The 27,359-nt window shown below is 35.8% G+C and overlaps 1 protein-coding gene across 1 annotated transcript; it reads right to left on the reverse strand.

Moving 5' to 3' along the window:
- Positions 1 to 663: 663 nt before the first annotated feature.
- On the reverse strand, positions 664 to 16,600 carry Gabra6 (gamma-aminobutyric acid type A receptor subunit alpha6). Its single transcript, XM_048816063.1, has 9 exons — positions 16,017 to 16,600; positions 15,708 to 15,817; positions 15,026 to 15,093; positions 12,751 to 12,971; positions 12,584 to 12,666; positions 12,179 to 12,322; positions 11,643 to 11,795; positions 10,082 to 10,341; positions 664 to 1,737 (listed from the first exon to the last, which is right to left on the reverse strand). Exons 1-9 carry the CDS (start codon positions 16,076 to 16,078, stop codon positions 1,462 to 1,464), a joined length of 1,377 nt encoding a protein of 458 aa, XP_048672020.1. The 5' UTR covers positions 16,079 to 16,600; the 3' UTR covers positions 664 to 1,461.
- Between the last annotated feature and the right edge of the window lie 10,759 nt (positions 16,601 to 27,359).

The following is a 27,359-nucleotide window of genomic DNA, read 5'->3' on the forward strand; positions in this document are numbered from 1 at the left end:
AAACCTCTTAATCCTTGACCTCTTAATCCAATCAATTTGACAATTCAAATTGACCATTACAGATCCAATACAGTTTCTTTGTTCTATAAATAAGAACAGAGCTGCATCTCCTAGAGACTTAAGATATTTAGTTAAGGAGCTAAATGATGGAGAATTTGGGTGGAAATCTCAGTCTCTTTACCTTAGCCAAGGGCTATTTCAATTAAGATTGAAGTTATTTGGGCATTTTTACATTTTCTTAGATGGTGGCTAGACAGTTCTGAGTTCTGGGTGACTGCAACAATGTCTAAGACCCAGGATGTCTAATGAAGTTTTTATCCATTTGGACAAACCACATTCCATGCTTTCTCTTACTCCTGTTTTCCCTGTATAGTTCAATGTAAGAGAAACAGAGGAAGCATCAGGAAGAACTGCACTAATAGAAAGAGGAGTGTAGTCTCATCCATTTTTCATTGTTGATAGAAGAGGAGGAAAAGAAGAATTAACTATTTAAATGTGAATTCCAGTCTTTATCCAGTGGGGCTACTGGGTCTGCCTCTTATACCTCTACCTCTTACAATCACCAGGGACACTAACCCTGGCATGGAAGTAACCAGGTAACCAGTACATCATTCAGTATCTAAGGAAACTGTTATCCCTAGCTTATGAAACAGATCTAAAGAACCAAGTTCATTCATATTTTATTTAGTGTTATACTTAAAAAGGTGGAAATTACAAGTGGTAACTACAGCCATAATATAGAGAGCTTCCTTAAAATCTCTAAGATTTTCCACAACTGCATGGAATTCTGGTAAGCACATTAATTTAAAGTAGAATTTAATAGGATAAAACAACACAGTATAGCAGTAAAACTAAAGCTATGTACAAATGCATACATAATTTATGATTGATGTATAATTTATATGTATACAATACCACACTTTACTGAGGTAAAAGAGCACAGCAAGGTTAAAAACAAATGTCTAAATTCAATATAAGCTTTATAATGCCACCGAAAGGCATTTTGCTAGCATAAAGGCCTCCAACATGCTGGTATAAACCTACTGATGAATATTTAGACTGCATATTTATTTTACACTTGTGTAAACTAAGCCAAAAAACATATTTAAGGCAACCTTTGAAAGTTTCAGTATTTCTCATCTGCCTTGTTACCTTGTTATTTGCAGTGACAATTAAAGTACTGAATGATGAAGGACATTTATCTTGAATCCACTTTATCCTCTTATAAAAACTTTATCTAAGGTATGAAAATGTTACATTTTTCAGCCATCTCCCACTCACAACTTTGACTGGTAACATTATTGCTCTGGGCTCCATACATGTTTAGTCAAAGCTATGAGTTACAGATTTTCAATCTTGATTTCATATCAGAAAAGCATCTACACAAGGCTCAATGCTATTGTGATTTTTTAATAACAGAAAATAGGAAGTTATATAGAGTTATATTTTCCTGGCCACAAGCTATTCGACCCTGCTACTCACTTCCATTGTGTCTTTGGAAAGATAAACTATCCAGTAGACAAGATTGAATCCTGCAAATGCAACTGGGAAAAGAATTCGGGAATACTGGTCTATCTTACTGGTGCCCCCAAAGGTTGGTGAGAGTGGTGGTGGGGTGACAGGTGTTGGCTGTAGGATGGGTGTGCTGGTGAGAACTTTGTTCCCCTCGGTGGATGGAACTATTGGCAAAGTCAGCGAGGTAATTCTTTTTTTCAGATGGTACTTGGAATCGGAATGCTGTGGAAAAAAATCACAGAGATATTCATACTGGGTAAAAGAATAGAGGTCACTTTAATCTCTCATTTTTTTCACCATTGGCAAATATTATTGACTACGTACTTTGTAAGGTAAAATATCAACAAACCCTTAGTATTATTTTATCCTGCTACTTTCCCAGGAAACTGTGAAAGCACCTGTTAAAAACAAACAACTTGCTTCAATCTGACATTCTAAAATTTAATGCATCAACAGTTGATGCCAAGCATATTCTATGTTGCAGAAAATACAAAGAGTGTCACACCTTTAGGAAAACTTGAGCCAGCTGCAAGGTAAGCAAAGGCCACTAAGGAAATGGATGTAAACAACGGTGTGTGTGTGTGTGTGTGTGTGTGTGTGTGTGTGTGTGTGTGCTGGATTCCAAATTACTTAATTCAGGGAAACCAGAGTGCAGGTCATTTACACCTTCTGGACACAGATCGCCCCCCCTCTCCCCGCCCATCTGCATGTTCACTTGCTTGTGAGTTTGAACCAGATGAAATGTAAGAAGAAAAATTAAGAAATGTAAGAAGAATTAGTATGACATGGCTGGTGACCAAGTACAAAGCCTTCAGCTGACTGAGAAAATGAAGGCTTTGACATAGATCTGCCTCTTCACTAGAAGCTCTATACTAAAAGCGTTCTTCTTCTCACTCAAAAATTCTCCACTGGGTCCCCTCCATATTGACGTCAGATTTGTTGCATGTTCTTTTCAACCATTAGATGTTTTGTTCTACTGAAATTGCAAAGCAATCAACTTCTGTCTTGAAAGAAATGTTTACCACATTCAATGACAGTTGAGAAGCTAGGTCCAGTCAGGTGAGATGCCCTGTCTGCGATTACCCGGCTAGCAAAAAAGCTCACTGGTCAATTTCAATGCTTCTTCCATCCCAACAGTTTCTTGTTGAGCCTATTTAACAGACTTTGGATTCTGTCTTATTTAGATTTCTTTCATAGTGCTGGATCTAGGGTGCTTTCCTCTGATTCCTATTGTTTCTTGTCTACATCCTGTAACAATCGCTCTCCTTCAGGCAAGGTTGTCTTGCTGGGTCTCTACCTTCAAAAGCTTGCTGTACATTACCACTGACCTTGCAAAATGGCCTTGTTTCCTCCCTGGCAGCAAAATCACTACTTTGCTGCCTGGCAGGGCATCCTCCTCACATGGGCTGACTCCCGTGGCTTCAGCCAGCAACCCTGAGGCAGCAGGATGAGACAGCCACCTCCCCTGTGTGGGCTGAGCCACAGGACAAAACGACCTGCCGATGTGGTGACATTTGGGCTGCAGGAATAACAACCCCAAGAATCTCTTCTTTCTATTTTTCCTCCTGAATTTTGCTTTTGATTTGCCATGCAAGTTTCTGAGTATCTAAATAATAGTGGTCATCATAGAGAACTCAAGCCCAATGTGACTTTAGAAACTATGGAAAAATCTGCTTCTTCATCCAAAGCATAAGAAAAATAAGAAAGAAAAAAAATCTGTGTACTCGCAGGTGATTTGACAATTTCAAGCAAGGACTATCTTATCTATTGACCTGGTATTGCAGTAGGCAGTCTGGACAAAACTCAATAAACCATGGTTCTTGGAGGTAGAATAGGGTTTAAAATAAAGGAAAACCTCGTCTGCCGATCTTGGACAGGAAATAAGTGGAAATCTTTATTTAAAATGTGTGATATCAGAGGAATAAATTCCCAGGGTCACCAGACTCTTTGCCAAATAAGAGTTTTCTATCATGTTTCTTGAACTCTAATTTTATTTTTCATCCATTAAATATGCTATTAATATATTGTCCACCTGAAAGAGAAAAATGCATTACTGGTTCATCCTCCATAAAGACCTACTCTCGTCCCACACATAGGGAACACTGAAATACCTTCCCCTAGGAAAAGTCCTAAAGATCATGATGGCACAGGAAGAGAGCAAACCTTCAGAGTGGATTTTCTTTCCAGGCTTGTCTTGACCTTTATTAGCACACATTACCTGATTGAAACTTGTCTTTGTTTTACACAGAGGAAAGCAGGCATGCCACTTCAATGGAATAAAAAGTGACTATAAAACATCATTTACCATAAAAATGAAAGGCACTGTGATTTTCTTCTTCTAACTTAGGGTGTGGGGTGGTAGGGCTGCTTCTGAATATCTTAGCATTGTCACATTGTCACAGAAGACTTAATGAGGCTTGCCAAATATCCCTGGTCCAGAGATAAAAGGCTTCATTCACAACCAAACACCATGAAAAATTTCAGTAAAATGGCATTAGCCTGGAATTAAGGGTCCCATAGAATAGGATTACTCTCTTCCTCATTACTGTCCCCAATAATCTCTGTAGAGAGTTGCCTAGGAGTGAGGGGAACAGGGGAGGTGGAAATCTTCAGATTACAATTCTCTATCTGCTTCTTACTTGTATATGACTTAGACATGTCATATATATCAGAGATTCTGATTTTCCCTAAGCTTCAAGATCTCATCTTCAAGTTAGGGATAAATTACTACTTTCCTCACAAACTTATTCTTATTTTTAGAATTTAAGCAAAATGAATATCTCTCTCTCTCTCTCTCTCTCTCTCTCTCTCTCTCTCTCTCCTATCTATCTCTCTCTCTCTCTCTCTCACACACACACACACACACACGCACACATGCAAATTTACACAGCAAATCTTAGTTATAACTATTTTTCAATTATCCCCCAAAATATGTCTGATTATTATTCTTACTATTCATTTACCTTTGCTTGGTTTCCTCTTGCCTAGAGTAGCGTGCACCTACCACCCCATCTCTAGCTTTCCTCCACATCTTTTGATATCAAGCTTATGTGCCAACTGATATCACTGATTATGTATGGCTTTATACACTTTTGTGCCTACTTAGCTATTACAACTAGTGTGACTATTACAACATTTTCTCTTCTAAGTATAATTCTTCTGTTGTGGCTTATCACCCTTTCTATTGTAATGTTCCCTTGATGATATAGGATACCTTGCTCCATGCATGATCCCTGCAGAGCCTAGAACATAAAATGGTTTAATAAACTTATGCTCAATCAACGAATGAATAAAAATCTAAATATTTTTCAAGATTTGTTAGAGAAGGCAGGAAAAGAGACAAAAACAAAGTTTTATGATAACATTGTATTTAAAATTTTTTTTGATATTACATCCTATCATAGCTACCATTTCTAAAGGCTTACTGTAAGTTGGCCAGCATTACAAGGTAATTTGCTTGCATCATTTGGCTTATTCCTTGACGACATCTTTAATGTCATTATATTCGTTATAATGGAAGCTACAGCAGGAAGCTTACACAGGCAGTAAGTGGCAAGGCCTAGATTCAATTCTTCTCAGGTATCAAAGATCACATTGTTAGAAATTCTTATGCTATTCATTCCCAGTTTAGGCATGATTTCTCAAACTCACAACTACAGGGATTTGGGTGGATAATTCTCATCGGGACAAACTATCCTATGCATCCCTGGATGTTGATCAGCTTTCCTTACCTCCTCTGATGAGATACTAGTAGCACCCTCCACCCCGAATTGCAACAACCATGAATGCCTCCAGACATTGCCTAATGTCTTGTGGGGAGACTGATCCTCTTTAATAATCACTAATTTGAAGTCACCATTGTTTCACTGCCCAGCAGCAATGGGGGTGGGGTTGGAATTTTAGCAGGCAGCAAATATGGTATGCAAAAGAAAATGCAAGAGTCCTGGCCACTGGACACACTTAGTAATCGGTACTGGATCATCAGGAATTGGCAGCCTGAGGAAACTGGACACCAATTTAGAAGAAAATGCATTGAATTTCTAAAAAGAAAGCCAACTTTGCAAGCCTTTCGAGCTCCAGGCTTGTATCAGACCCGCCTACTCTACTGTAAGCCCAGCAGCTTCAGTTGATGGCAAAATAGGCTTTTGTCAGAGTCCAGATGAGGGCTCAGCTTGGGGCTGTCACTGTTTTGAGTGGAATGCCTGTGGTTGTGAATTTTTCCAAGGCTCCCCTGCTGCTGAGTGCCATCCTGCTTTGGGTATTTTTAGAGCACCTCTTTGTTTTAAGTAATGTCACACTGCAAAGGTGCTCTGAGTCAAAGTGGACAATATGACAATCACTTATTTGGTCTAGGCATAAGGCATTAAGAGAATATTTTTGAGCAATTTCAAGTCTAATATTTTAAAAGGGAGAGCACAATGGGTAGCCTTTTAATATATACATATTCTAACGAGGACTACACTACTGAATGGGCAAATTAACTGTTTATAAAATAAGCATGTAGAGGCACACACACACACAAAAAAAAAAAAAAAAAAAAAAAAAGAGAAACTAGGCTTTGAGAACATTTAGTATTTGAGATATTTTAAAACCATCATATCAATCATTATGGAAAAAAATCGGAACTCTGCTTGTATTTACATTACAGCTAATAGAGTTGAGAGCAGAGATAGCTCTTGAATTTCTACAGTGAAGCAGCAGGGGTGCTAGGGGAAACCCAACTCCAGAAAGAAGTATTGGGCAGGAATTTGATTGGACATATGGCAAAATAGCTAACACTCCTTACATCCCTGATCATCTAGTCCACCCCACTCTCCCCATCAATCATAGAGTGGTATAACCATAGAGAGAGGGCACCATGATTTTTCTGGTCCTTAAAGCCAGATGTCTTAATTCAATCCTTACTTCTATGGAGTAATGACAGTATTCAAAGAAATTTTGGCAAAATCTGGAAGAGGGAAAGATGACCTTTTGGCATTCTAAAACCTTCACATCTTTCTATGTAAGCTTGGAAATGGACCACACACAGCCCCACCTTGAAGAGGAGGCAGGAAGGACATAGGTCTTATTTCCCTCTCTATACTTAAGTTTTTAGCAGCTGGCTTAGTGCTTCTGTAACAGAGCCAGGTTCATCTTTCTCTTCTCAGCTTAGACTTCACTCCTCCAGAAATGGAGACCCCCTCCAAACTGAGACACTCACATGGTTCTTCATCCTGTCCTACATCACTGACCATAGCCTTTATCACAATTATAAAGCCTTGTTAATTGGTTTCTTCCAGAGTTGTCCCTCTTCCTGTTGTACAAGAAGCTCCATGAGGATGTCACTCAGCATTCAACAAAGGACTTGGCATGTGAAAGCACTTAACAAACAATTGAACAGCATGAATTATTGAATAGATACTTAAGTACTCAACAAATGGGTGCCCAATGGAAACAAAAGAAAATGAATGAACAATATAAGCAGTATAAATGTAGTCATTTTCCTGGCTAGTGAATTTTAATCCATTTTGTGTGTAGATAATGAACAAAAAGTTTCATGCCCCTTGTAGAGACAACATGCCAAATCAGGAGTAATGACAACACTCAAGGAGAAGGTTGATGGGGTAGGGACAATTCATTCTTAGGAACACAGCCATGATAACTTAGACCTTTAAATTAATAAAGAAACCAGCCAGCAGTGCCAAAGGAGGTCAAGAACTGAGCTTTGTCTGCCTGGAGTACAGGAATGCCCCAGACACATCAGAGGTTCTAAAACCACAAAGTCAGGAATGACTGCAATGTCTAGATAGCACACCAAATAAAAACGGCAACCATATAAACAGGAGAAAGGCTACTGAAGTTTCTTCTCAAAATCTACAAAGTTAAATTTCCAATTCCAAATGCCTTAAAAGCAAAACAGGTGATGAGTGTTCTAGCATTCTTTGTTTGTTTTGTTTTTTGGGGTTTTTTTGTTTTGTTTTGTTTTGTTGTTTTTTGTTTGAGAACTACCTTTTTAATACCTGAATTCTTTTTCATTATTATCTTAAATTTCAAAGTCAAAATCAAAGTGACAAAGGTAATAAACTTTTACCTACATCCATGCTTAGTTTCCTATGAAGTGAACATATTTAAAATATGCAACATAGAATCACACGAAATACCCAAATCTCAACTTCACCATATTAGTTTGCTATTTCAATGTCCAACTTACTCAAATAATGATGTTTTGATTACAAATGAATAGGCATTTTTAAATGTCATGGTATTTTCAAGGAAAAAAATGACTTTGCAATCATAATATACTATTGTTTAATATAAATTGCAAATATGAAATTTGTATTTGTTCCCCCCCACTGTATAAGACAACCTGCCAAGTTTTCATGTGAACAAAATGAAAAAAACCCTGCATGATTACCTATATTTATTTTGATATGTTCAAAGTTTGCATTGTTAGCTTTTGTTGTTTTTAATTTCTACATTTTAGCCTTTTGTAAACAAAATTCTCCTATTCATTGTTTAAAAATATTATAAGTAGAACTAGGTTCAGAAATACAATTTTTCATAAGAAAAAATGGCAACTTGCAAGAAAAAGTACTTTAAGGTGATTTAAATGCAATTTTTTATCCAGTTTCCCAAAAGACCTGCTCATTATATGTTACTATTTTAGGATTGTAGGAGATAGTTTATATGAAAACCTGAGATCTTAGATTCTATCTTATTAATAAATTATACGTTTAAAATAATAGCCTGAGGAGGTGATTACTGTTTTCTCCAAAGATTTAAAATCATATTCCTCTCAGTACAAGATATTTCAAAGAAAGTAAAGATAAAGATTACTTTTAATTTTAATATCTGACCACTGAGTATATTCAAAATCATTCCAGTTGCTTTTTACCCTATTTTTATTTAATTTCTCTCTTTTATTTTACTCTATGTCTCAAATAAGTTTTTAAATTGAATTCTGACAAATAATTTATTTCTCAGTATGTGTGAAGATAATATATGAGCTTTGGATGATATTTGTAGATTATATAACTATATGCATACAGATAGCTTATAATAGAATTAATTAAATTTAAAAACCTAAAATAATTTCCAAATATGTCATTCATATATACTCTCAAATATATGGAAATATACTTATGTCAAAGAAAGAATTTGGGGAATGACCTTACCTACATTCTCAAAATGTTTTATCCCCTGTATGTATTCTGGTATATCTGAGTCCTTAAGAAATTGTGGGAAAAAGAATGCTTCATTCTACATAATTTTATGAACATCAGGAGTTCTAGAATCAATTCTAGGTAGTTTTTCTACCCAGTAGTAAATAATATATTTTCTTTTTGGAGATCCAGTTTTCTCATTTGTAAAAGAAGGTAATTACACTGGGTCACTGTATGGCAAAAGTTTTCATTCTTTTTTTTTTTTTTTGCCATGGCTGATTCAAGAAAAATAATATGTGAATTATATATCTCAACTTATTATAAGGCTGGTCTCTCATTTCCTAGAGAAAATGTAAATTCTTAAACAAACTTCTTCCTTTATCTAAGTGAAAATGATCAATTAAAATAAATATCACATTTTTAGTCAAGAAATTTCTCACAGAGAGAGAAGCCATACATAGCTTTATAATTTTTATCATAAAGATAAAATAAAGATGAATGAGCTATACATGGTTTTGAGATCTAGAAATGCTTGCTAAAATTCATCAATTAAAAAAATCCCCAGTTCAATGTGTCTGCATTACTCAATCTTACTAGCAAAAATTATCTCTTTCCTAAGAGTTACTCTTTGGAGTTCATATTAATACAAATTCATATTTGTCAATCAATTTTCAAATGCATTTTTAAAAGGGTGTCCAGCTTAATTGTGTAAGAATTCACTCATCTATGAAACAGATAAGTAGGAGTAGATTTATGGCCCTTTAAATACCAATGCTATCCTTTGTTTCCTATTCAAATACCTGTGGGGACCAGGGCTTGACCATAGCAAATTTAATGTAAATTTATGAGCATTTCTCACTGGTTATAAAACTTTGAACATAAACTCATTGGGATACATGTATCTAATATACAAATATAAATATGAGAATATTTTAATGTGAATCAAATATTTGGACTACGATTAGTTCAGAGAATCTATTATTCACCATTCACGTCTTGTCCTCATGAACTAAAACAGCAAACAGATTTCTAACAAAAACAGTCCATTCCAAAAGGGTTCCTGTTCCTTTCCTTCAGAATCTAAAGTCTCATTAGGAGATATATATATATATAAAACCTGTTCAAAGGAAACATCTAAAGGCTAAACAGAATTTTCTGGTCTCCTTTGAGAGCATTGAATCTGCCAGAATAAGTAAAGATGATGAAAGAAGGATGTGAAAGTTTGGAGCAAAGATAAATGAAGGATTGTTCCTTCACATTTTTTTTCTGTGATGTTAGAAGTGAAATCGGCCTTGCTCTTGGAACTAGAGTTATGCAACTTTTAACTATGTAGCTTGTTATTTTGGACTGTTTATTTGTATGTAATCACTATTTGGGCTGCTTTTTTCTAACTAGTGGGTAACATTAGAAAAGACAACAATTACCACAACAATCTCTGCTTCCAAGGGTTCTGCTGCCTTTGATATTGTCACTGGAGATTGGGCTGCAAGCTGTGCCTTCCTTTTGGCCTTCTGTGACTGTAGGTTGGTGAAGTAGTTGACAGCTGCAAACTCAATGAGAGCAGAAAAGACAAAAGCAAAGCACACAGCTATGAACCAATCCATGGCGGTTGCATATGATACCTTGGGCAAGGAGTGCCTAGCACTGATGCTTAAAGTGGTCATCGTTAAAACAGTAGTGATACCTAAAATGAGAAAAAAAAGAGAGAGAGAGAGAAATTCAGTAGAGAAATTCAGTATTAGCATCAGGAAGCCAATAGCAGGATCAATTGAGAAGATGTTGGTAGGTAGAGTAATAAACACTCTGTCACTGCAGTGCAATGTTTGTTACCTGATTGCATTAACATTGTCCATAATTATTATCATAGGTGCTATCATTTTTGTATCACTCAAATTTAGTGCAGTGACTTATACAACAGAATTCCTCAAAGAGTTGTTCAACTGTATTTATTTAACTATTGTAAAATTTAAGTCATGAGTCATTCTTAGTTTTTTTTAATTCACTAGAAAACAATACATTATTATCACTTAAGTAAAAAGAATCTTAAATTTTGGGTCAATTTTTGTAGCTGAAATATCTTTCATTACAATTGAGAAATCTGCTAGGTCTGAGTATTAATATGTAATTAAGTTATATTCAATTTGAAAAAAAATTTCTTAGCTTGATTTTAGGGTAAAACATCTACTTACAAAAAATAAATTTCCTCATTCATCTGCCACCAGTTTCCTACTTGAACTTCAGACTTGGGGAATTTATAGAATTAGGAGATGTGTGACATTGATGGTCAATATAATTATACAGATATACTTTTGTAATTTGTAATTTAGTATACTAAATCAAAGGACTCAGGATTTATTGGAGATTTCAGTTCAATTCAAGTATTTTGTATATACTACTAAATTTCTGGTCATGAAAATCTACAAAAGGATGGATTTCATTGCTAATAATATTCTTAGTTATAGCTTTTTCTTATTATTTTGTTTCATTCCATCAGAACTAGTAGTGGTTTTATAACACATAAATGGGAGTAAATGTTTGGGTTGAACCATAAGAAATAGGTGACATTGGAGACCTGCAGAATGCCAATTTAATATGATTCGACCTAGTAAAAGTCAGATACAATTTCTGTATGAGTAGTTTCAGTATCTTAGTTTTTTTTTGTTTTCCTGGATTTACATGTCAGTTTTTACCTGTCTGCTTTTCCTTCCTTACAAAAAAGCAAATCAAAATAAAACATTACTAAATAGGGCACATGAAAGTCATAGAAAACCAGCCAGAATTCTTGCTGAGACAATATTTTTGTTGATTCACTACGTATCTTGCAGAAAGATGAGTGTCATTTTACAAATATACCTGTCTGGATGAGATAGGAGTCTATTTCCTTTGTGGACTGAAAAAGTGTCCTGATGTGAATATTCACCCAAAACACACAAGCAATGAGAGGTGGAGGATAAATGGAGATGGAACACAAAGTGCAAAGCATACCAAAGACAGTTCTTGCTGGTACTGACTCCTTATTAATCCAGAAAGACACCTGGGAAAGAATGACTGTCATAATGCAGGGAGTGTATATCTGTATCATGAAGTAGCCCATCTTCCTTTGCAAGTGGAAATAAACCGTCATTATTACGTATTCACCTGTTGGAAGACACGTACATCAGTATTATTGCTCTTGGCAGTCTGTAAAAGGAATGCAGGTGAATATCAATCATGCAAGATTTAAATTAGTCTGGGCTGGAAGAAAACAAAGACATTTTCCAGCTCATGAAAGGCTACTTGCTCAGCAGCTGATAGAGCAAAGAGACACATCAGGTCATTGTTTTTGTTGGGGTTCTAAAGACTCATTCAAAGATTATACAAATCTTTAAGTACGTCTGGTTGCAAAATTAATTTTGAAGACAACACTCATCACTTCAAAACAGCAAGTTTAGCTGAAAATGGCTAATGCAGAGGAAAAAAATAAATATCTGATTTGAAAATGTACACTGGAGTCCCCTTACAGACAGTATTCAAATTTTTACCTGTGTTAGATTTAATTGTTTCACTAGACACTGTTTGTCCAATCAAATCATACTGCAAAAGACTAGAAGATTCTTCTGGGACTTCTACTGAGTAAAGTGGTCCTTTTTTCCATGTATATATGATTTCACTTTTGGGGTAAGCATCTGAATTTGAAAAAAAAAATTAAACATAGCAGTGAATATGACTAGCTGTCTTTTTTTTCCATTCAAACTAGAATTGTCTATAGAAAAAAGGAAATGCAAGATAAATTTATTTTTTTAATCATGATGACTAACATCTCTGAGAGATTGACAATAAGAGTGTCAAAGTATTTTTTCTCTTATGTTTCCCTGTCTCTGACTAGAATCATATAATTGAATATTTTGAATGCATTGTTTGATGTTCAGAAGCTTTTTGTAACTTACAACTCCCAAACTTGAGTGGACAAGCATGCCCATCCATAGGAAAGTTAACCAGCCTCATGGGACAGTCAGCATTGATGGTAAGCCTAGGGACATTGAAACAAATGGTTCTAAGTTAGTACCATGGGCAAGTCAATTCGGTAAAGGAAATAGAATTAGAGAAACCTCACCTCATGGTGTAGAGAATTGTTCCATTTTGCATTATTCTGAAGAGTTTATTAGGGGTTGTCATGTTGTGAGCAATTGACTTTTTGCCATTCCTAAAAAAAGTGTCAGGTGTCCAGATTTTACTGACCATCAGATTATTTAAACTCAGAATCTCAGTAGGGCCCCCGAACTTCAACCTCTCATCGGTCCAGGTCTGGCGGAAGAAAACATCCATTGTATACTCCTAGGAGAGAATACAATATTCACACGGGATGGAGATATGGTTTATTAAAAGTAATTCACTCACTAGCTTATAAAACTAATTCTAAAATTAAGCAATAAAGCAACACTTTATGACAATAACTTCTCAGTAAAGCTAAATAATAATTTAATAACTAATGATTTTATAATCAATACATAATTGATTATTATAATAAATGAATAATTTATCATTAATGAATAATGATTTTTGGCCAATCATCATTTTTCTCAAATGCAGAACTGATATGCTGTATTGGGCAAACCTCCTTCTCCCCCACCCTGGCTATTCTCACCTTTCTCTCTGTATCTGTTCAGTAATTTATCTTCCCACCTATGAACCTATGTATACCTCCCTACTCAGTTTAGAAGAAAAACACATGAAAATATTTATAGTCCAGGTTGTTTGCAGACCTTCCTACCATCAATTAGTCTAATCCTCTGCTCAGTACTTCATTCACCTGCAAAAGAGTCTCAGAGCATTACAGTACCATTCAACAAATTCCCAGGAATAAACCTTACTGATTAATATGTTATGGTCACACATCATAACTATTTTATATTTTTGTCAGAGAAGAGACAAGCAAATGTTTCCATGATTATTCCAAATAGAGAATCATTTAAGTCTGAATATAAATATTATAAATATAAATAGGAGTTTCAGCTTGTGACTTTCATGAAATAACATCAAAAATTTTAAGAATTGTTATAAGGTTACTGTTATTGACAATAACTTGTAATTATACAAAAGGAGTGTCAATAAATGTTTTTTGCCTGTTTTATAAATTCCCTTATGATACTTATTAGTACTGGTAGTAATTTTGTTTCTAAAATATAACACACAATATAGTCATACAATAATTATCTGAGCTGCATTAGCTTGGATACAAATCCACTTTAAAGAAGAAGACATATGTTTAAGTTAAAATTCTAAGTATACCCAGAATCATTTAATTCTGGGTATACTTAGCTGTTGAAGTACTGGTTGTTTCTACTTGGGGTGAGTCAGTATTTGAATGAATCATATAATACAAAAATAATCAGTATTCTGAGTTATGGTGACTTTTCTTTCTCCTCACGTTACAGAATACTTATCTCTTCATAAAGCCCTCCCTTGCTCTCTAACCATATCCCTTGTTTTCTTTCTTTCTTCTTTCTTCCTCCCTTTTTTCTTTTCTCCTTTATTCCTTTCTTTTTTTCTTTCTTTCATCTTTCTTTTTCCCCTTTTCTTCTTTTCTTTCTCAATTCAAATGGCAAAAAGATTAAAAAAAAAACTCCCTTAACTATTTATCCAGAATTATATTTCCCTAATAAAATTAAATGGCACAGCTATTTAAAGATAGTTATGTGTGTTTCCACATTAGTATTTGTATTTTAATTTCAAAGAAAAGAATGCTACCTGAGAACTGTGAAAGGATATCATGGTACACTTTGTTCTAGAGGACTAGCTCAGGTTTTCATCTCCACCTACTATAAATACCTTCTTACGAATCCTACAGCCATCTGTACCTGGAACAGAATCCCCAGAACACCCACTGGTCCATTGCAATGTAAAAAGGGGAATGCATGAGCTGTTCCAAGTATTCCTTTACTGTTTTAACAAAATAGACTGACAATGATGTATCGCAAAAGACAGGTATATTTTAAGTTTCATAAGTAACCTCCATATATTTTTATAGGGCATAGAATCTTTTTTTGTTTGGTTGGTTTGGTTTGGCTTAACTATTCAAACAATTGTATAAGGCCTTCACAAAGGAGAAATTCTTCTCTTCATATGAAAGAATCATTGCATGGCATGTGGAAGAAAGAGAGGATCTAATCTTTAAAAGGCCTTCAGTCCAAAATATTCCAGCAGAACCCTCAGTGAAATGTGAAGATTAAGCAGTAATCTGCTCTAATGGCGAGCCCTCCCTGCATGAATGCACATATTGCATCGCATCGTGAATCTGGAGCCAAGCTTGGTGACCCGGTGTCATTAGTTGTGGGACTCCGCTCTCCTCTCCCAAGTAAAAATACCCAACTCAATCAGCACTCACTCACCATCTCCACATCTGACACAGGTCCAAAACTGGTAACATAAATGTCCGTTTTGACTTCGGTGACAGCACCTGGAATTAACCCAGAGAGTAGGGGCAATTATTGCCAGGCATATTAATTGAGACTGAACTTAATAACTCCACAAACCCCCCCTACCCATGACCAGAGTCTACAGATCCACTACAGTGGATCCCAGAATATTCCAGTTATGGGCCACCTTGAATCTTTCAACTCTGAAACCTCACACTAGTTACATTATTTTAAATTTAAATTTATTCTAGTATAATTGAGGAGATTTTTAAAGAATAAAAGAGAAAGCATTGTAATAAAATAAAATAATAATGCATAAATATATACATATCTATATATTTTCATGGAGCAAATGCTAAGGAGTGCTTAACATAGAGAATTTCATTCTACATTCTCTCTATGAGGCAAACATGTTTGTACACCGACAACATAGACCAGGATTCTAAAACTTAGAGGTCAAGTAACTTCCGTAACATCACTAATTGAGGAAGGGGCAGAGATTAAATAGGAATACATGAATGGCCTATCTGTGGAACCCCTATTCCTTACCACTCTGATGACCTACCCCCTTTCTGACCCCTCTAGGACTTGGAAGGGCTATAAAGAATGAAGGAAACTACAGTTGTCTGATTTAGCAAAAAATGTAGCTTCTTACCTCCAAATCCTGGCCGTAGCCGATTGTCATAGCCTTCAAGCAAGTTGTCCAGGATCCGACTGATGTTTTCTGGGTAGAAGTTGCCTTCATCTGCCAGAGCATTTTCTAACCTGATGGTAAGACAATCAATGATCTATCCTTCTGGTCTCAGAAAAAAATATGTTGTCTATGCTACCCTAATTCACTCCATTATAAATACATGCTACACCACCCCCTGGTTTCTTTTGCAGTTTGGTAGAGAAGTCACCCGGTAGGTATATACTTTTCCTTCTCTCCAAGCTAAAAGGAAAAATAAGAAAAATATCTTACCATAGAATAATGTATAGCCAGGGGAGGAGTAACACCATCCTACAGTTCACTGAAATGCCCATTTCACCCTTCTCCTGGTTTATTCCTCCCCCTCGACCAGCTCTCCTTTGCCAGTCAACTAGAGAAATCCTCCAAACCCCTCATGTCCTGCTTCCTTGCTTGCTTCCAGTCAGTAATCCAACAGATGAGGAGGTTGTCAGAAAAACTTTGAGGAGTCCCCAGGCCGTCTTTGATCTTGTTTCTGTCTTTTCACATGGAATGAGGTGGTTTATGGTCTTAGACTATGTCCTGGAGACACCCAACCTGCTCCACCTGACTCAGTTGGGAAATGAAGCCTCTGAAGGGACAGTGCACAGTCGGAGAGCAGTGACAATAATCGAATAAGGCATTAGGGGAGATTAGAAGGAAGAAATCCACTGCTAGTTTTGGCATGGAATTAGCAGGGCCTGTGAGGAAATCTGGAAGGCAGTGGCATCTTGCTGATTGAGATTATGTTCCAATGGGCTCAGCATTTATTATTTCTATGGTTCACAGAAGGATTCCTGCATAGCTCTTACTGCTTGAAGAGTTGAACAATATTGGAACACTCCTGGATTCTCTTTCTGAATTTTATCTGCCTTATGGGAGGCAGGCACACCCTTCCATTGTATTTAAAAATAACCCCTCACTATTCATTTACCAGCACTTATAGCACACCAGAACAATTTCATCTTACTCTATTTTTTTTCTAAGTACATTGCAGATTCTCCTCTTTTTTTCAAGCTAACTCTTAAATGTGCTCTACTGCTATCCTTAGGAACCTGGTCATAAAAACTGTCTATAGAAGACAATGTCTGAGAAATGGCTGGTTAAGTTTTCCCATGAAAAAATATTACAAGAATAAACATACATAGTCATGGTAAATGATGATGTTGCTGCCCCTATTTTAAAAATATTGCTTAAGTCAAAGCAACATGCCTGAATTTGAGAAATAGCTTTCTCTATTAGTTTTGATAGGAGAAAGTTGTAATTAAAAGAATTCCCCTTAAACCTTAATGTTTTAATATTTAAAGTGAAAAAATAAAAATTGTAATAAATAAAAATAATTATAATATAGTAAATATGGCTAAGATAATATAATTAAAAGCAGAATAAAACATTGTGAAAATTCAGGAACATAAGATCAAAAATCAAGTGATTCAATTCAGCATTGTCCTACCAATTTCATGATTTCATTTCATGATTTCATGATCTAAAATTCTGCAAAGCCTTTGTAACTACACAGACACGTAGCATACTCTTAAAAATCATACATGAAGGCAATACATGAGTCATTTTAATAAATAAAATATAGACAAAAAGAAACAAGTTAGAACAGGAACAAAACAAGATTTTCTATGATTTTAAGATTGCTAAAGCTTGTGGTTACATGGAATTTTCTGGTTACCCATCACAAATCTGAATTCCTTCCAACATCCCTGGCAAGTGATTTTCAGCATCTGTTTCCTCATATTGTTTTACTTATGCTGTAAGAAAACCTGTAACCTGGTCCTAGCCCTCATCTTTGATCCCATATAAAACAGATCCTCAGGGAAAGCCCACATGGCCACCATTAAACAAAGATGACCACTGTGTTCTCTCTGATTTAAGCTAGGCTCTCCTAAAAGCCTCTGCTCACTACAAAATTGAGTTTCCACAACTCTCCTCATCCTTCTCATTCTCTGCTGACCACAGTCCGTGTTTTTCACTCACAATGATTGTACTGTTACTTTAAATCCCCAAATTTCTGATATATGTGATGCTTTTAAATAATACAGTGTCCATTTTCACTACAATTTGTTTTTTATTCAGGCATGGGCACCAGTATTTAAATGGTGCTTCATTAGATTTGTGTCATTTATATCAAAATATTTACTATCCATTTTATTGCGTGAAGAGTTGAACAATATTGGAACACTCCTGGATTCTATTTCTGATTTTTATCCGCCTTATGGGCAGCAGACACACCCTTCCTTTGTATTTAAAAATAACCCCACACTATTCATTTACCAGCACGTACAGCACACCAGAACGATTTCATCTTCCTTTGCATATTTTTTTCTAAGTACATCACAGATTCTGCTCTTTTATCAAGCTAAATCTTAAATGTGTTCTACTGATATCTTTAGGAATTTGATCATAATATCTGTCTATAGAAGACAATGTCTGATTCATGTGACTAGGAAGAAAGTTTAGTGAGAACTCTAGGAAAGGACTTTTTATGTAGCAAAGAATAATTGAATATAGTTACATTTGTCTCTAAAGAAAAAATACATGTATCTAGTTCTACTTTTTGTAGTTGTAGATGAACAGAATGCCTTTATTTTATTTGTTTATTTTTATGTGGTGCTAAGGATGGAATGCAGTGCCTCACACATGCTAGGCAAGTGGTTTGACACTGAGCCCCAGCCCCAGCCCCTAATTCTCTTCTTGATAGGTGTTCATTGGTAAATAATTAATGAAGAGAAAAGAAGCTCTTTTCCAATCTCAATAGGAAAAAAAAAAGTATACTAGAGCTGGAAGAAATGATAAACTAGGTAATCCCAATTATTTCACCTCAGAGAACCTCACCTTTAAATGACTTTGCTAGACCTGACCATCTTTAAGGTACTCAAGTTCTATAATTCATATACAATAATTCTGAGGATTCAAATTATTGTATATGATAGTGTCTGCATGTAATTGTTTATGCATAACTGTTTGGAATTGGGGCAGACAAGGTCTATTAGCAGCACTGCTAATTAAATTGTTCTGGTGTGCTGTAAGTGCTGGTAAATGAATAGTGTGGGGTTATTTTTAAATACAAAGGAAGGGTGTGTCTGCTGCCCATAAGGAGGATAAAAATCAGAAAGAGAATCCAGGATTGTTCCAATATTGTTCAACTCTTCATGCAATAAGATGGATAGTAAATATTTTGATATAAATGATACAAATCTACCAAAGTAACACTTAAATACTGGTGCCTGTGCTTGAATAAAAAACAATTTGTAGTAAAAAAAAAAAAAAAAAAAAAAAAAAAAAAGGACACTGTATTATTTAACAGCATCACATGTATCAGAAATTTAGGGGTTTAAAGTAATGGTACAATCATTGTGAGTGGAAAACATACTGTCGTCTGCAAGGAATGAGAAGGATGAGGAGAGATGTGGAAACCCAATTTTGTAGTGAGCAGGGGCTTTTAGGAGAGCCTAGCTTAAATCAAAGAGAACACAGTGGTCATCTTTGTTTAATGGTGGCCATGTGGGCTTTCCCTGAGGATCTGTCTAATATGGCATCAAAGGTGAGGTTATTGTCCTATGGAACTAGTAAGAAAAGAAAGTTCAAGAACGCGGCAATGGTTATGACTTTGGCGGTTGTATAGCCACTTAGGTAGCATTTTGTTTACAAAAATCAAGCATCAGTGGTCTTGCATATAGGTAAAGACCTTCTTCTGGCAATTTGAGAATATTTATTCCTCACTTGTCCATGTCTCAGCTGTTTCTCCAAAATATGTACTTTTAAAAAATCACCTTGGATATTAACTTTCTTGCTTTTTTATTTTATTTTATTTAGTTGTAGATGGACACAATACCTTTATTTATTTATCTTTATGTGGTGATGAGGATCCAATCCAGTGCCTCATCCATGCTAGGTGAGTGCACTACCACTGAGCCACAACCCCAGCCCCACTTTTTTGTTTTTTCAAATGTTCATTAAGATGTCTGAAACTAATGTACTTCCCAACAATACTGCTATTAATATGCTGGACTTTGCAGAAGGACAATGTGTGGGAAAAAGAATTCTCCCCTCTGTGTCTTGTATTTTAATTCTTTGTGCCTCTGTCACTAATACAGCTTTGTCTATACACAATGCCTTATCAAGGATTCAGGGAAAGTTGCAGGAATTATTGCACAGAAAGAACAACCATGTCACCATGCACTAAATAGAATGTTTCATAAAAGAACCAATAAATACACAGATATATGCCTACATGCATACATAAACAAACAAAATATTCAAGGTAGATACAGAATTACCTCTTGGAAAACACATACTTCCATCTTCTCACTGCCAATCTCAACTGATTAAAAACAAACAAAAATCATTGGAATTGTGTTTTCCACAAAAATTGTGTTTTTCCACAACTTGGTCAGTGTATATACTGGTACTCAGTGTATAGAAACCAGGCATGCTATTAAATATCCCATAGTGCATGGAACAGACTCCATGAAAAATAATTATCTGGCCCAAACCATCAGTGGTGCTAAGGTTGAGAAACATGACTCCAGCAAATTACTCCTCAAAATCTAGCAAAATGGGTGGTTTAGCCTCTCAAGCCCAACCACACCAAAGTTTCTTACCAGTTTGGTATCCTTCAAAGTTTTATTTTCACCCTGTAATATACTGAGAATAGCTCCACATGTTCATACATTTACGTATTTCTAAGACAGATAAAATAGCATGCACACACTATGAAGAGAGATAAAGCAAGAAACACATTGAAAGAGTATATTTTCACATGTATAAGATGACTGCTATGTTAATATATGATAAATTAAAAGAAAATAAATAGCCATAATTAGTCATAAATCAGACATATTATATATTTACAATTTCCATTTAAAAGGCCAAGAAACACGAAAGACAGCCATCATCAATAGTGATCAATGAAATTCAAATGAAAGAAAATCATTGTAAATTTATCCCACAGTCATACATCATTAATTCTAACAGGTGGATGTTGCAGGGTTTTTCAATGCAATGTGCTATTGGCATTGGGGGAAGGACAATTCTTCATTAGATGTAACCTTCTTACACATTTCAGGATATTTAGAATTTCTTGCTGTAGCCCACTAAATATCTCTGGTTCTATAAAAACTAAATATGCCTATTATGTTTAAAAATGCATCCTAGAGACAAGTTACTTTCTCTGGTTGAGAACCATTTTGAATGCAAAATCCTCGAGTTTTACACTTCTGAGTTTAAAGTAAAACATGCTAAAGTCTCCATAGGCTAAATTCAAAGAAAGTCGTGCTATTTAAGCCCACCATATTTCTGCATATACAAACTTCATGACAGCCTTACCATAGATTGGAAAAATGAATTTCCTCAACCATCACTGACCCAAATTAAGTATAGTAATGAATTACTTAACAAGAGGGATATGCTCAAGAAAATGTTTCATTAGGTGATTTCATCATTGTGGAAACATCACAGAGTATATTTGCACCAAGCTAGATAGTAGAGCCAACCACACACAAGGCTAGATGATGTATACTTTTATATATCTGGTGCATTGTTGACCAAAATATTGTTATATAGTGCATGAATGCATATAATGGGAGAGAGAAAAGGAGAAATATATCTTTGGGGAAAGCCATGACTTAATGAGAAGCTTCTTCTTAGCTTCTCTAGGGAGCAAAAAAAACTGGTCCCTTCCCTGGCAAATGAAGGAGACTGTAAGCCATCTTCTCCAAAAATTGAGACTCTATATTCATCACCTGGCATTGCCTTTTTCCCAATCCACATGCTATAGAAGAACCCAAAGGCCCATATGGAGGCACCAGAGAAGAACGTAAAGAAATTTGGCATTATTCCTCTGAAGAATGGTTGTATAGGGAAACATAGAGCCTGGGGAACTTTCCAGTTCATAGGCAGCAATCCTCCCACAACTTCAGTGTGGTTTGAACAGTGTGGAGTGGCATGATGAATATGGAGTAACCTTCTCCTTTCCAGTCTAGGAAGAAATGCATGAGTACAGAAGATTCTAGCATCCCCTATGGCTCTGTAAGCTGTTTATAATTGTGTCATTGGATATCTCAGCAAGATATAAAACTTGCCTGACTTTACCCAACTAGTGAGTGGCAGAATTAGGATTCCAAACCACAATTCTTAATCATAAGCAACTATGTAGAAGTCAAGGTCAGTGAATAAAGGTTAACAAATTTGTCAGTTCTATTGGAAGTTCCCAGAGTGAGTTAGTATGTCCAAAATATACACTTTTATACATCATGCTTTGTGCATGTCAGTCTGACTCCTTTTGCTAAAGTAACAGCTCTTCAACTCTCTGGGCCAAAGGCATTTTATATTGTTGTTAAGGGATGCTCGCCATCCCAGTGGACACTCAAGAAAATCCCATGTGATCCCTAATGGAAATGCAGGGCAATAAGGATAAAATTGCTCTGGGAAGCAAAAGACAATAAAGGGAGATTCCTCTGGAATGCAGTTTTAAATTGTTCTGGCTTGGTTAGGAACAGACTGTTGAGCACATTGTGGGATACTCTGGTGCTTTCCAAAGCTAAACACAGACAGTAGCCATTTCAAATCTCAAAACATAACGACTGAGGTACCAAAAGCCTTTTTCAAAAAGAATATAAAGGGTAGGAATTGATGATTTATACTTGCTCCACCAGTATCCATTCAGTTTAACTTTTCTTGTCATGTTGTATGCCTTAATTCTGTCTTAGCTTTCAATTGATTAGAACACTGTGGAATTAGGTAACTTGAGTTCCCTAGCAGTCAAATTACATAAGCAAGTTATTTATCTTCTCTAGGTGTCATCTTTATCATCTTTATAAAATGGGATTATAGAGTCAGAATGAGAATGGAATGAAACAAGCATGAAGGTGCTTATCCTGAGACATACCCACACAAACATCTAGCAACAATGGCACCACCATCATTGACCTCATCATCATCATGGCTGTGATCATTTTTAGCCAAATCAAATATTTTCTCTCCAGCATTTAGAAATGGGACTAAGAAATTAGATCTGTTTGCTGTCACTAAGGCTGTCAGTGCTGGAGAAGGGTGGGCTTGACCAAGTTCAGGGAATGGCACAGAAAGATCTGTGGAACAGGAAGTAGGATTGCAGCAATATTAAATAGAGAAGCAGAGAGAAGAGTCACTGCCATCCAGGTGTCTGGGCAAATAGCTGCCTGGATTTTTGACACCATCTCTGATTTAACTCCTTCACCATCTGGGGGTCATTTCTGTCCTGTGAGTCCCCAAGAAAGCCCTGTATTCTTATTATCAATGCCTCTGCTTAGCTGAAGGAAACGTAAGTCAATTTCTGTCAGCTTTTAAAAGGAATTCAAACTCAGAAGACTGCATCCCAAATGTGAGAGCAAAATTTCAGATTGTGACAACACAATGTGACACTTGGATAGACTGTGACCCGCTGGAGAGCAAACCCATATAAGGTGGAGTTCTGGGCCTGTTTCCTGGGCCTCCAGAAAGAATCAAGCTAATTGGCAGTTAATGAACTTGCCGCTTAATGAATCTCACACCTCCATGGAGCAGAATAAGCACTTTAGAAAGCTGCAAGAACTCCTTCAGGCCACTAGGGGACTACTGAGCATCGCCTGCTGGCAGTGCTACCCATGCCCCAGAATCGGTTTGGCTCTTTATCAGGTGCTTGGAGTATAGGAAAGAGAGGACAGAAATTTGGGTTCCAGCCCAGTGATGAGCTCTGGGGAAATGTTATAGAAGAACAAGCAGAATGGAAGTCAATTAAACACAGATTCTGTTGGACTTGGATAAGAGGTAAATTCCAAACTCACGTAGAGAAGAGACATTTTCAGAACAAGTGATGAAGATAAAATTTTGAAAGTGCCACGGGAAAGGTCAAAGGCCTTCATGGGATTGGTTGTGTGGTTCATATTGTCATTTTAAATGGCTTCATGTTTCCTGATAAAAATGTAAGAGAATTGCCTTCTATATGCAAGTGATTCAATATGACAGAAAAAAAGAATAAATGATGGGGGGTGGGGATCACTTACAGAAGAAGCTGAGAAGTGTTTCATGTGCATTTTGGAGCTAATGATCCATCAGGGTGTCTGATGGTGTTACACACACACACACACACACACACAATGATAACAGCTCTAACAAATCCTGACCATCAAGGAAACAAATGAGTTGCTTTAAAATAGTTTTTAATAGACTTTGAAATAATCATATCAGGATGAGAGTGTCTGATATCAGAATTAAAAGAACTGTTTAACTGTGGACTTACATTAACTATTAATGTTGCAGTCTTTTTTGTTAGTATGGAACTATATTTGTAAGTAGCCTGTTAAATGTAAAAACAGAAAACACAACTTGCAATGGTGAAACACAATAGCATATATTTCTTACGATAATGGAGTATGGATCTAGGCAGCTACTGGCTTTGGCAGCTACTGGCTTTAGCAGCTTAGACATGTCAGTGCTGACATCTCTGAGTTTTTTTGTTTTGTTTTGTTTTGTTTTGTTTTTGTTCCCTTCTCTTGTGTTTGCAGGGTGACAGCCTCAGGTTCAGTCAGCATATCTGCACCCAACAGAAGTAAAGAACTGAGTCATATGACCATCTCTAGCTGCTGGGAGTCTGGGAAAGTTATAGCATACTTCTTGCTTTCTGAGCTAGGACATGACTATATACAGATGAATGTTCAGATGAAATCTGCAAAAATCTTTTCTTACTATCAAAACTAAGAAAATTGAACAGATTTCAATCACCAGGGATATTCTTTTCCTGTTGCTATTCTTTATGATTTAGATAGCCTAAAAGATGAGACTTAAGGATAAATATTCAACTGGCCAACTAAAATATCTAGCACAGGCAGCAAACTTCCTCCATGCATATTAATAATACAGAGATACACCTTCCTCTGGGCTAAATACTTAGGCAGTGGAATGCAGCCTGCATTTCTGTTGCCACTGGCACACTCCAAAGTTTCTAATGGGAATTAGAAGATTTTTTTTTTCTCAAGGGTCATTCCAACTTTTGAGATATTCTGAAGAATATCAGTGTCAACCAATTATGAGTAATCCAGCTACTGTCCAAAAGTTGATGGAAATGGGACCTGACTTTCAATTAAAGCTCTTGGGCCAGCAACCTAAATACTTAAACCTCATTAGTTTAGTAACTCCCAGAATTTTCCTTCCTGGATCATATTTCTAAACATAATTTTTAAGTCTCATATAATAGGAAAGAGTTAAAAGAAAGTATTTGTGTTCCAACAATTAGTATTTTCTTTGAGTCTCACCTGAGGAGTTTTCTATAGAATTAACAGGAAAACCTTTGTTTTCAAGAGGAACTGACATACTTTCTTCCTTCTACAAAAGGTTTAAATGAGCAAGTTTTTCCTTTTGGCTTTGCTGCCTGGTAAGCAATAACTGATTTACAGCTGACTTTTATTGGTGCTGGTCTTCTATTATTTTTGTGACTGTTTTTCTTTTTGTACTCAATACTTTTGTACTTTGTGAAGTTCCTAAAACTTGAGGAAGAAAGATGGAATAAGTAAACAGAAGTAAGTGAAAAAGCTATTGTTGATTACCTTGGGCCTTGCTTCATACAGAGTAGTATTTGAATCAAAACCAACGATGGAATAATTCACAATGCAAAAGACCTTAGCTCTGAAATGAGAGTTATAATCAGAAGATTCTAGCAAAATCAGACATGGAAGTAGAAATTATATTACTTACAGAATAAAGGTAATTTCATTTGACTACAGCAAATTCTTACATTGAAATTATATGAGCAAGATATTGCATATCTTCTGGTGTTTTAAGGAAGAAGGAAATATTGTTTTCTTTATATGAAATTGCCATTTTTAATGCTCAATTTTAAAATTTATTTTCCCTCACAGTAACAGTCTCCAAATTCCCCTATACTGTCCTTCTATAACTAAACTCTGCAATGACCACTAGTCCCTAGAAGCCACTCATGGTGTTTTTTACCTCTATAATTTGTTTTTGCACAATGTCATATGCATAGAATTACATAGCCCATAACCTTGAGTTCAGCATATTTGAATTAGTGTAATTCATTATATATACATCAATGCTATTGATTACATCAATTTTTCCTTTTTTAAAAAAAATAGCATTTTCTTGTAAGGATCTATAGCAATTTGTTTATCCTTTTTCTAACTAAAGGACAATTGGATTATTGCCAATTTGGATCAATTATGAATACTACTGTAAACATATAGAGATTTTTTGTGCAAACATAACTTCTCATTTCTTTCATTTTCTTCTTTCTTTCATCTTCATTTCAACTATAACTACCTAAGAGTAGAATTGTATGTTTAACTTTATTTAAAAACCACCAAACTATCTTTTTAAAATATCTGTGCACTCCCAAGAGCAATGTATAAGACTTCTAGCTGTTCCACATTTTAACCAGTTCTTGGCATTATTGATTTATTTCTTTAGCCATTGTAATAGATATATAGTGATATATTATTTTTTCATTTACTAGAGCATTATACTTATACATAATGGTTAACAAAATCACACATATATGGAATTTGATTTATTCCATTTCAGTCCTGGGTACTCCTACTCTTCTGGCCCTCCCTTCACTCATTTATTTATTTGTTATTGATGGGTACTTTGTGGATATACATGAAGGTGGAATTCACCGTGCTATATTTATTCAGGCACATCATATAATTTTGTTAAATTCATTCGCATTTCCTCCTATTTCCCATCCCTCCTCCATCCATCTTAATCTCCTTCTACTCCACTGATATTCCCTACATCTTTATGACATCTGATCCTCACCTCCTTTATTCCCTCATTTTGCTCTGCTTTCCACATATGAGAGAAAATATTTGACCTTTGATTTTCTGACTCTGGCTTAGTTCCTCCCATTTATCAGCAAATGCCAAATTACGTCTTTTTCATGGCTGAGTAAAAACTACATTGTGCATATATGCCACATCTTCTTAATTCGTTCATCTATTGACAGGCATCTGGGCTAGTACCGTAACTAGGCTTTAAACATTGATATGCCTGTATCACTATAGTATGCTGATTTTGGATGAACACAAGTAGTGGGATAGCTGGTGTTTCCAGTACTCGATTTTTTGAGGAATCTCAATACTGCTTTCCAGTTGTACTACTTTGCAGTCCCACCCACAATGTATGAGTGTTCCTTTCTCCCCACATCCTCATCAACATTTCATATTATTTATGTTCTTGATAATTGCTATTCTGACTAAAGTGAGATGAAATCTCAAAGTAGTTTTGAGTTGCATTCCCCTGGTTACTAGAGATGTTGACCATATTTTTATTATTGATTGGCCATTTGTGGTTTTCCTTTTGAAAAAAATGTCTGCTTAGCTTTTTTGCCCATTTGTTGATTGCCTCATTTTTGTTTGTTTGTTTGGTTTGGTTTCTTTATACAGTCTAGATATTAAATCCCTGTCAGAAAACAACAGCTGGAAACGATTTTCTCCCATTCTATAGGTTCTCTTTTTACATTCTTGTTTCCTTTGCATGGTTTTATTTCTTAAGCATTAGGTGTCTTGATCAGGACTTTAGTGCCTGCACCAATATGATGGAGTGTTGACCCTA

This window comes from Marmota marmota, unplaced genomic scaffold (assembly GCF_001458135.2).
Source record: "Marmota marmota marmota unplaced genomic scaffold, marMar, whole genome shotgun sequence".
NCBI lineage: Eukaryota > Metazoa > Chordata > Mammalia > Rodentia > Sciuridae > Marmota > Marmota marmota.